At 35.2% G+C, this 12,249-nt stretch overlaps 1 protein-coding gene across 1 annotated transcript; it reads right to left on the reverse strand.

Annotated features, from left to right (window-relative positions):
• Positions 1-283: 283 nt before the first annotated feature.
• LOC131160243 (uncharacterized) lies at positions 284-7,532 on the reverse strand. The gene is made up of 6 exons (XM_058115683.1): positions 6,855-7,532; positions 6,442-6,733; positions 3,812-3,870; positions 3,577-3,705; positions 2,253-2,388; positions 284-952 (listed from the first exon to the last, which is right to left on the reverse strand). The coding sequence occupies exons 1-6, from the start codon at positions 7,259-7,261 to the stop codon at positions 620-622; spliced, it is 1,356 nt and encodes a 451-aa protein (XP_057971666.1). The 5' UTR covers positions 7,262-7,532; the 3' UTR covers positions 284-619.
• Between the last annotated feature and the right edge of the window lie 4,717 nt (positions 7,533-12,249).

Consider the following 12,249-nt stretch of genomic DNA (forward strand, 5'->3'; position numbering starts at 1 on the left):
TGATTATTTTTTTAATTTTTTTATTTCATTCCATGTGAATCCTACTTCATTTTTGTGTTTTCGTTTCATATTATCTCTTAGATTCAATTCTCCTCCCATTCCATATTCATTTTGTGAATCCCTAGCCCAAATCTCGAAATTTTAATAAGGGAGTTTTGGGGGATTTGGGTATTGCATTTGGTTTGTCATCTCTTTACATCTTTTCACCCTGCCCATTTGTGCAAAATCACTAAAAATAAAGGTTAAAAAAATGTTAGTACGCAGCTTAACTAAACAGTGAAAATGTCTGGGAAAGAGAAATTGCACTTCTGCATCCACAAAAAAAATAGTGACAATGAATTGGCTCTTGAATTTAATTTACATACTCATGCAAGAAACAAATACAAAGATCAATAATTTTAAAGCTTTCTACACCAACAATGGGACTCTTTCTATCTTTGAAGCTGTGTTTCCCCACATGGACGACAAGCCTGGGGTTGGGTATGTGATCCTCACGCTTCTTTGTACACGAAAAAATTTTCCCTCACACAAAACGAAAGGTGGGTATTGAACACACAGATGTGGACTAAATTTTGCTGCATATATGTACTGGCAGACGCTTGGGTGTAAAAACGTATCGTCATTCTGTGGTATTTGCGGAGGCATTTGTCTCTCTCTTCAGAAGTAGATGTCCCAACTCATCCTTCTTGAAGAGTTTCTCAACCAGTTCATCCCAGTTTGTTCTCCCACCACTTGATCTGGATTTAGGTTTTGAGGCCTCTTCACTCTGATTATGAGAAGTCTCTGCATCCTCATCTCCCGAGAGTTCTTCTGAGGCCGGCACGGCATGAGGAATGTTCAGACTGACAGCCTTTTGCAATGCATCCTTGTGTTCCTTTTCAATTGTCTGCAACCTCTCAAGTCTCGGAATTTTTGGTGCTGTTGTAATGGTCTCGGAGCTTTCTTTTATTCTCTGGAAAATAATGAAATTAACAGTGATGCTAATTTATTCAGTCAACTGAATAATCTCAATAAAAAAGTTGGTATTTAAGCAGCAGACACCGAGAAAATAGGGCAGCTTCAAGTTAGGCTTCTTTGGCATTTATATGATGTTTCATTACTACAAATAGGCTCATACAAGAGAGGCTTTGAATTCAAAAAGTTAATTTGTTGTCTGTCAGTCATTTCTGCATTTCCTCTTGACATTCCTTAGCAACTCAATTGAGGCATGTGTGCATAAGAGAGCTGGGTCTTACCAGACTTTAAGTGGTTAATGCACACTGCAGAGCGTACTAGTAAACCAACATGATGTCCGGTATAATTATAGAGGAAAAAAGATATATGGAACCATACAGGCCAACCATATGAACTCCTAAAGGCATACATTGAACAGACAACTAATCAAATTTGATATCATAAATACACAAATGAATACTGTGATTAACACTGCACTGTCAGTCACCTAACAGAATCACGGAAGACAGTTTCTAGCAATTAATTTACTTATATAATAATATTTATAAATAATAATAATATTTATTATTACTATTGTTTTTATAAGCATGAGAAAATGTATATTCAATAATATTTAAAACTTGACTGCCACTTCAGTCATGCTGCTCAAGAAACGCAGGTGCTCCAAGTTCAGGGATTTGTTTTTTGCAGTGTAGACCGCAGCAGCTTGTACCATATCTCTTAACACTAATCACTTAAATAGCTTCAAATACACTTAATATCGGGGCAAGAAACATGAAACTAAATCTATTAATACTACAGCTGAAGCATGCTTACTTGATATTTATGCTGGCATAAATGGCACATGATTCTTTACCTCTGACGGAACTATTAATAGACATCATGTACGCAACTCATTAACATGATAACATCTTTGCTCTAAAACATGTGTGAAGTTATCATGAGTAAATTCCATGCCAGAAAGAAAAACTAACTATCCAGAGGACATTGTATCACAAATGAACAGTTCTCCTGTAAACTAAATTGTTGATAAGGGGAAGGTGAAATCTAACTCGTATGCTTTCTTAAAAACCAATAGAGTGGACATGCCATTGACTGAGAAAGAAGACAGCAGGCCTCAGAACAAATTGTAAAAATGGTTCAAATGTGTCGATTATCTTCTTCCTTTTAGCAGTTCCTATCTCACAGAATTTCCATGTCCAATGTGAGAAACGAACCAGGACGTCTCATTGACTTTCTTGTGTTAATATGCTCCTAGCTACAAACAAAAGATAAGATCAAAGAAGTACGGCACTTACCTCTAAGGCTTTCTCTGATTCCCTTACTATCCAAATAATTCCATGATCAGAAGTGGAATTGCATGATAAAACAATATGTTCAAATCTTCCCTCAACAGGAATGGCTGTTCTGGCTTCTGGGGTAAATCTCCCACATCTGCACATACCAAGCACTAAAGACTCAGCATGAGAGCAAGAACAGTTGAAGTCTGTATATGTCACCAGGTCATTTAAGTGCAGAACTTTAAAATAATTAATGCAAAAGAAATATTTGGCCAATAGTCAATACCACATGGTTTGGACTAGATTAAATTGCATCGGAGTCAAAAAAAAATGGTTAGAGTAAATTATCTCATATTGAGGTATTATTAATATCACTAAGAAAATAAAATTAAGATAAAAAAAAAAAAAATCAGATGCACATAGAAAACTAAGCATGCTAAATTGCCATCCTGAAACATCATTTAAGTTGTTTGGTAAAGAACTAAAAGTTGAAATTTCTTAAGATGAAGGCTATAAAACATTTTGATATATATATATATATATATATATATATATATATATATATATATATATATATATATATATATATTTTGTAACTCTTTTAGAGCATTAGCGCATATATAGCATCCAACACTTTATAGGAAACTTTAACAGCATTCATACCTTGCTATTTAAATTTCTGAAAGATGAATAATAGTTTCAATTAAAAAAATTGTTAAGTTGATTTTTAAAATTATAATTGAAAAAGAGGACCACAAATGTCTAAACAATTTATTCAACATTATATGAGCATTCCATTATTTATGACTTTTTAATATTTGTTTTGGGATTTGACAGTACTCAGAAAATTTGTAAGCCAACTGATTGCCCGAAAGCACTAGGCAATTATATTTCATTTGAAGATTAAAAATTTAGGGATTTTATATCAGTTTCAGGATATTGTTTATTTCAGTAATTTTTAATTACTTTGGGGCTGTTTTATGACTTTAGATTTTTCGAGAATATTTTGTAATTTATATTTTCTCTCCCTCACAGTAGTTTCTCTCCCTCCTTGCATCTTCTTCTTGCTCCTTTCTTTTTCCCCCTCTGCTCTTCTTCTTCCTTCTCCTCTTCCTGTTTCTGTTTCTGTTTCTCTCTACCATCTGTTCTGTCCTGCAGTTTCTATTTTTCACCCTTTTTCTTTACTATTGTTCTCTTCCTCTTTCTATTTCTCTCCGCCAATTCCATCTCTTCTCTTGCTTCCTCACTGTCTTGCAATATCCTACCTCTAAAAATTCAAAATATCAAGTTAATCACAATATAATACATATATATATATATAGAGAGAGAGAGAGGTGATTACCTGCAAAACTTTCTCTCTACAATATGATACATTCGTCCAGGTGCGTACAGTCTTCTGGGATCTCTAAGCTTCCTATCTTCTGGGATGAAGGTATCCCTCAAGCAAACCAGAAATAGTAAACAGGGCAAGCTGTCCAAGGTGTTAATGCCCAGTAAGATTAATCACTGCTAAAAAAGGAAGAGAATATAAAACCAATAGAAAGATTTGAGGCATGATATGGCATTTGAGATATTACCAGAAGATCGATTTGAAAATATCTTCTAATGGGGTGGGTGTTCTTGGTAAGAAATCATCCTGGGTAAGACCACATTAAGGTGACATAGTCAGCTCAATAAGTTGGATTAAGTGGTTTAACTTCATAATTATACAAGATAAATGATGACATACAATTTCAGGAAAAGGGGAAAAAAAGTAAGTGGGTTTGCAAATTTAAAAAATATTTTGTTGGTGAAAATAAAATAGCAGAATGTTATACTAAGACTTATCTGATGTTTTAGACACAGAATAAAAATAAATGACAAATAAATGGAGTGGCTATAGCTAAATTAAGACTCCACTGAAAGCTATGATCACCTAATGGACAGATGAAGGCAGGGGCATGATTGGAATAAAGAAGGTGATCAGCTTGCTTCACCTCTTGCCCTCTTTTGTGATTATGCTACCATGGTTGCGCAATGGAGGCAGAAACTTGAGCAAGCAGGTAATGTCTATCAAATTGTCCAGGAGTGTAAATAGAGTATGCTTTTGTGTTTCCCTGAAAGTAGCGTTTTGGGTGAAAAGATTAAGACTGAAAGGTCTTGTGGCATAGCACTATGTTTACCATTGTTGGAAAGAAATGCTAGGATCTTCTCAGATGACTATCACTCTTTTCATTTGTTATGGGAGAGAGGGATGTTCTTTGCATTTTTTCCCTTTGGTCCTAAGAGCTTTTGATTATCTTTTAACATGTTCAGCACGACAGAAGGACTGGCAACTTCATTTGTACTACTGTAGTTTTCTTTGGTTTTATTTGTTTACTTATTTATTTATTTATTTTTTTTGGGGGGGGGGGGGGGGAGGCGGTAGAGGTGGGTGTAGTGTCCTCTTCTTCCATTCCTTTTATATATATATATATATATTGGATTGGACTGAAGTTTCACTAAGGCATAAAAGACAGCTACAGCACAGTGAGCACACAGTTGGGACAAGGAATCTAACAGTTTTCTGTCCAAGGTAGCAACCATATTTCTATGCTGAAGTTAAATCTCACTCATTCAATACAATAAATGGATTACGGTTCTAAAATGTAATGTAAAATATTTGCATTTTATGGTGGCTTTTGGGTTGAATTTCATAGAAGAATGATAACAAAAGATGTACATTCATACATGATGAATTTTCTAGTAAAAAAAAATATCTTGAATGTATTCCCCATTTGTGAAAGATGTGCATAAGAATCTGACATGGGATAGGGCCAAATATTATTTTAAATCCTGACTGCATGTCTCTGGAGCAGATCAATTTCACGAATAAAATTCACCAAATTGTATTATATTGTTGTTCATAATGACATTTCAAAGAAGAGGCTAACCAAAAACAGCAGAAACATATCACATAAACTAACTCTCACAACTAACAAATCACACAACATGTTGTGAAAGTGTACAACAAAAGAGGGATTGGTATTTGCCAAACACAAGCATAAACTTTTTAAACTCTGATATCTCAGCCAAAACAAACAACAATGCACAAGTCATAGTCCATGGCAAGCATCCAAAATACCTTAAAGTTGTTAAGTATGGATTTTAAGCTTGGATTTGGATTTGGATTTTGGCAGATTTGGATCAATCTCATTACAATTTTGTATTCCATTTTATCCAAATCCCGTCAAATCCAAAGTTCAAATTCCAAGCTCCCAAAATGGGGCTTGTTTACTCATAAATCCTAAAAATTAAAACTTGAAAATAAAGTCTCTTCTATGCAGGGAACAAACTTTAGATTTCAAATTTAAGAAAATTTTGGTAGTTCATATCCCAATAAAAACCTTCAAATATCAGCACAAAGAATTTAAGTGATAACTATAAAACCAAATAAATTTCCAAAAAACTTCATTAGACCACTTCAATAATATCAGGACAAAAAATTTAACTGATAAGTGGCAAATAAAATTCCCACAGGCTTCATTGGCAACTTGGCAGTGTGCTTACATATATCCTCTTACACGTAACTGCTGCAACCATAAAAAAAATGCTGAGGAGAGTTGAGCATCAAGATCTCCTCTCCCCTGATTAGCAGAGTATTCTCCAAGATGAGATGCTACACTTCGATGCTAGCCTTCCCATAGGGCCAAAAGTGTCCCAGGGTGCTCTTTAACTTAAGACTATTCATTGTTGATGGAGCATGAGAAAAACCTACAGCCCCAAGTTAGAGTGTGACGTTGAAATACAACTTCCAGATTAAATAATAAACTCACCCACTTGAGATTTTTCTATCCAAGCAAATCTTTTATGCTCTACTTCTGTTTCTACTGTACAACTACAACACATTGCAGATGAGAGCATCTGCCTGATTGCCGAATCATTCAAAAACACAAGAATCATTTCCAATCCACTGCCAGAAACACCCTAAATAAGAACATATCATTTCCATGACTTCAAAAACTCAGCAATATTATTGGTTACTGTGCAAAAAAAAATAAAAGATTTAAAAATTACCATTTCAAACAAACGAATTCAAGACAGAGTGCCCAATAACAGAGCATTCAAGTCAACGAAACACAATACAAATCAAATTGAAAGGATTCAAATCAAAAGCCCATTCAGACCATCTATCAAACATCGAAAAAACAAACCAAAATTGAATCGAATGGGCATTCAAGTCTCTCACCTGCAAAACCACCGAGTGTATCACATCCGCGTACTTCACGGCCAAATTGAGTGACATACACCGCGCAGGCGCAACCGCATAGCACATGACACTACTCCGTGGAATCCCCCCTAATCTATCGCGGTGATTCACGACAATGATCGTGAGGATCGCCGCAACACCAGACCCCAGCGAGTGCCCAGCAAAAATCATCTTGTACGAAGATCCGTTCTCGACCCAGAGCCGCTTTAGGGTTTCCGATTCCTGGTTGAGCAGCCAAGCAGCAGATTTCAGAAGCCCATGGTGAACGTACCTGCGAAAGAAGAAGAAGAAGAAGAAGAAGAAGAAGAAGAAGAAGAAGAAGAAGAAATTAGAATAAGCAGAGAAGAACAGAACACAGCACTCATATAATTAGAGGAGGGGTTTTACTTTACCCGCCGTCGAACATCTGCATGCCGAGGCGGTTGTCGAGGAGGACTTTGTAGTCGCTCTCCTTGATGAGGTTGAGGCCGCGGATGGCGAGGACGATCTCGCGGTGTTCATGGTCGGCGTAGATGAGATAAGGCGGGGCGTTGCCTAGAGTCTGTTCGTAGGAGACGCGCTTTATGACCCAGTCTGGGTTGAGGCGGTAGCCGCCGGGCGGGGGGAATTGGGGATTGCGGAGGTCGTCCTCGTAGACGGCCAGGATGATGCGGCAGACACGGGGGACTGGCTCGAACTCCTCCGCCGTGGCCAGCGCCCAGGTTGCGCTGTCGTCGGAACCCACGTAGGTGCAGCGCTTCCATGCCCACCGGAGGCACCCCAGCACCACCACGCACTCCACCCCACACGACACTGACATTTATTAATTTCTTACCCTTTTTCCTTGATTCCTTAGCAACTCTCAGAAAGAGAGAGAGAGAACAAAGAGAAATGCAGCAGAGAGATGGTGGATGTATTAATGTAGTTGAAGACTTCACGTGGGCCGGCGGCGGCGGCGGCAGCTAAGGAGGTGCTTCGGCGGACAGAGAGTTGTCGGAGATGAGAGAGAGAAGGGGTTTTGTAGGAGATGGGTGCCACTCTGGACTGGGTCCAGCCATCTAGTCCTTTCTCCTTTTCTTGTCTTAAATATTAATGAGTAAGTTTTACATTGTAGTATTTTTCCTCACACGCACTATTACTATTTTTTATTTTTAATTTTTTTTAAAAAATTATAAAAAATAATAAAAAATTATAGAACATAAGAAAATAATTATAAATAGTTATTAAGATATTTTAAGATTATTACAAGTAGTTATAAGAATAAATTTAAAATAGTTATAAGGATATTTTGATATTATTATGAGTAATTGAAAAAAAATTAAGATAATAATTAGTAATTAGAGGAATAAATTTAATATTTTTTTTTTTAAAAAAAAATGGAGAATCTCCTCATAATATTAAAGACCATATAAGGTGAGCTTAATAAAAAATACAATATTTTTAATTTTTAAAAATTATGAATTGTTTTAAATATTTAATTTTAAAATATTTATGCCTCTTCGAGAATTAACTTGAGTTTAATTTTAAATTTTACATGTGGTTGTTTTTTCTTTTACTAAATCTAAAAAAAAATGTAAAATTTTAAAGATTTTGAAAAGTTACATAATTTAATTAAATCCGTGTCATAATATATATATATATATATATATATATATATATTAATATTATTATTGTTATCTATTATTGGTCATTTGGGGGGTTTGGTATGGTCTATAAAGTTATAGATGTGGTATGAGTGTTCAAACATATAAAAGAGTAAAATAATCCATAGTGTAGACTTCCAGGGAGTAAAGTACTTTTTATTTAACAGGAAGATGATTTGCCAATTAAAAAAATTGAAGTAATTATTTAGACTCAATTTATCATACAATTGGATTCGATTCAATTCAATTCTACTTAAATTAAATTGAGTTCAACCTGATTGAGTAATTTAACAATTTGAGTACAAATTTTATAATATTACTTGTAAGTTTAATCAAGTTTAATTAAATTTTTATAATTTATTTTTTTATGTTACATATTTATATATAATATACATTATATTTATTTAATAACGCATGTAATTGTATTATTTATATTGTTTTATATATTATTTTAATATTAATTTATAATCAAGTTGAGTTTAATTAAGATAAACTTGAATTTTTTAAGAATTTATAACCAAATCAAGTTTGAATTTGACTGTTTTGTAATTGATCAAATTAGAGTTGAGTTTAAGTTTTTTAAACATTTTCTAATCAAGTTAAGCTTGAGAATCAAGTATCGCACAATGTTAACTCGACTCCACTCAAATGCACCTCCTAAGCATATGTCTTGTTCAGTTTGTTCCTCATATATCCCTCTACGTGATAAAAAGTTAGTCATGTTCATGTTAAAGGTTTTAAATTCAAATATTGATAGAGATAAGAAGGGTTATAAAATGAAAGATGAATTACATTCTAAATGGAGTCCATACCCAATATGGACATTACAAATTAATCACCAGCTCCATGCATATTTATTCATATTTATTGTCATTTATTTAATTTATAATTCTAAATTTATGGTTATTTTAGAAAATGATAAATTAAATACGAAAATTGTTTATTTATGTACTTTTTTTTATTAATGATGAAACAAATTTGGTATATTTCTAGTGGCCAATAACAATTTATTGGTAATTAGAGGAATGAATTTAATAATGCAAAAACGAAGGAGAATCCCTTTACTATGGCAAGTGCAGGGTTCACCACCCTATTTTGTTTTTATAGAGAAAATTTTTGTATCTCTTTTTTTTTTTCTTTTTTTTTTTCGATTACGTAAGAACTCCAGCTACCAACGATCCTTTCGGACCCCTGGTGCAGCACCAAACTTACGGATCAGCGTCCTCCGCTCCTAGGTCTCGCTGATCAGGGTAAAGTCCGGATGCGGACACGGCTTTTATGCATTAGTTGGACATTCAAAAATTATTGTATCTCTTTGGTATGGTGTTATGTAGTTTTCTCACTCAGGCATGGAGGGATCCTTCAAATCCCATCACTAAGGCTTTGACAGCTTCTGAGATAGTTTGTTTTTATTTTTGGATATAAATTTGTTATACTGTGGATATTTATTTAATTAGGACTAGCATTTGATATTGAGAGAGCCCATCCATATTCCATTAGTAGCAAGTATTTCCTGAATAGACTCTAAATGGTAGACTTTCTTCAAATTGTATGTCTCAGGTGTCGGACTGGTGTCAAAACCAACTATCATTAGAATATAACATGATCTCTCTCTAGGATTAGTGGGACTAGGGGTGAGCATAATTCGGGGAAAACCGAATTAACCGACTGAAATTGGTCGGTTCGGTTCGGTTAAAAAATTATGTTCGGTCGGTTCAGTTATGCTTTCCAACATTTCGGTGAATCGGGTTTCGGTTCGGTTAATGGAGAATGTTAATTCGGTTAACCGATTAACCGAATTAATAATTAATTAAATTTAAATATAAATTAGTAAATTAAAATCTGGTTATTATTATTCTGGTATTCTCTCAAACTCTCAGGCTCAGTCTCACACTCAGCCAGAACGTAGAAGACCCTCCCTCACTGGTAGTGAGTCACTGCCTCTCTCTCGCTAACCTGAGCTCGCTCCTCCGCAGTCCACACCAGACACCACCGGTCCACCAAACTCCATCTTCACGCGATGCCATCGTATGTGTCCATCGCCGTCGCCATCGCCCGGCCATCGTCACCAACACGGCAACACAGACTACACAGTCACTGCTCTTTGAAATCGGAAGGCCATCACTGAGTCACTACCTCTCTCCCGCTCATCCGAGCTCACTGCTCCGCACCGCCATCGCCATCGTCGTCGCCGTCCATCGTCACCAGCACACAAGCTGACAAGCTCCCTCTCATTCTCATTTCTCTTCTCTCGTGCACATACCAGTTCACTGGAAGTGAGAACCACCCCCGAGTCCCCTTCCCTCACTTCTCGGGAAGCTTCCCCCCTTCCCTCACTTCTCGGATACACCTTCCCGGCTTCCCCCCTTCCCTCACTTCTCGCTTAAATTCGGTTAACTGAATTACCCGAAAAATAAATTCGGTCGGTTCGGTTCAGTTCGGCCAAACGGTTCGGTTGGTTCGGTTAACAATTTTCTTTAACCGAAAATTTCGGTTAATTCGGTTAATTAACCGAATATGGCCGAACCGACCGTTTGCTCACCCCTAAGTGGGACGTCTGACTATGTGTGGCCATGGATAGGCCTTTATAAGTCCAGAAGACCTTAACTGATCCAAACCTATTAAGGTTATATATATTTACATTCTAATGACAAGTGTATCTGATAGTAGTCTAAATCCACAAGATCAACACAAGACAAACAATATTAAGCCATGAATCACACTTGGGAGACAATGAACTTGTAAGTTGGGAGTTACTAACTTTTGACAAATACGGTATATATAAAAAAGGGAAAAATCCTATACTTTAAATCTATATTAGGACAAAAGATGAAACAAATAAATGTTAGTTTTATAGAGAAAACATATGATAGAAACCTACTTTCTTCAAAGACTTTTAACAAGTACGTCAAACTTCGATACAATGATTTTTATATAGGGTGTGTCCAAATAGGAATCAAGCATTTGAAAAAAAGAGGGCTGAAAAATGTTTTACTAATCTGTCTTAGAGATACTAGAATCACAGATTATACAGAATCAATTTTAGGGATAGTAGAAACATCCCTAACCAATTGACTAATTTTTTTTAAATGTTTTTTAGATTTTACCATAGGACAAAATGCTGACAAGCATAAAGAAAAGTGTCTAGTATTAGATATACAAGCACATAAATGACAAATTCCTCGAGGAAATAAGTCCGTACAAATTAATTTACTAGGTCCATTATGAACTCTTAACTACAGGAATTATCCCTCAGTTTAATCCACCAAGAATACCTCATGGATAGACAATATGCTATGAAGCCTGACCCCAAGTTAATGTCATTGTACCAAATACCCTTAGATGGAATGAGATTAATCTGTCAAACCATTGGATAAAACCAAGAGTCCTACCCTAACAAGCCCAACCTCCTAACAGAACATTTGGAGGATACATTAAATGTGAATTAGGAGGTAAAGGAATAAAATTCCAACGAGGTAGTTCAGAAATAGAATTCGATCATTCTAGTCTAGAAATGAGTAAACAAAGATCTTATTCTATCTCAAGAAACATAGCTACGGATTTAAAAAAATCTAGACCATCAACATCAAGAGAAGACCCCCTTGGGAAAATGAAAGGGATACATATAGAAGAACAAATAGCCCAACCAATGTATGAAGAACCAAAGCAAAACCTTTCGCCAACCCAATCTCAAATTTATAAATTTAATGTTCTACACAAAAAATTTGTAATAAACAAAAGTAAATTAAAGAAAGAATTTTTGTCAGAAAAGAATAAAGATGTAAGAGAAAAATTCTTCCAAAGATTTACTAAGGAAAAAAATGGAAAATTACAAAAAAAAGATAGAATGAAGAGATGAATAGGATAAAAAAGAATATTCCAATCTTTGAGTGGTTTAAGGATAGAGAAAAATATGAGAAAAATTGTTAAATGATCATATTATAGGACATCATCCCCCAAAATAAAGAATTTATTTACAACACAAAGACAATGAAATCCAAAGGATACCCTTCGCAATGCTTGATAATCTTCATCCAGCTCAACTAGCCATGCAAACAACATGTTCAAATAATGGTTAGACAAAACAATTGCACAAATGAATATCTGACAACTTTAGGAGTACAATTGGACATAATATAAAGTTACAAAGTGGAAAAATTGGATA

Source organism: Malania oleifera, chromosome 7, assembly GCF_029873635.1.
Source record: "Malania oleifera isolate guangnan ecotype guangnan chromosome 7, ASM2987363v1, whole genome shotgun sequence".
In the NCBI taxonomy this organism is placed as follows: Eukaryota; Viridiplantae; Streptophyta; class Magnoliopsida; order Santalales; family Ximeniaceae; genus Malania; species Malania oleifera.

Coding starts and splice junctions, on each gene's coding strand:
- LOC131160243 (XM_058115683.1), bottom strand. CDS start 7,261: ATGTCAGTGTCGTGTGGGGTGGAGTGCGTGGTGGTGCTGGGGTGCCTC. Junction 6,734..6,854: donor ATGCAGATGTTCGACGGCGG/GTAAAGTAAAAC, acceptor CTTCTTTCGCAG/GTACGTTCACCATGGGCTTC. Junction 3,706..3,811: donor ATTTTCAAATCGATCTTCTG/GTAATATCTCAA, acceptor CACCTTGGACAG/CTTGCCCTGTTTACTATTTC.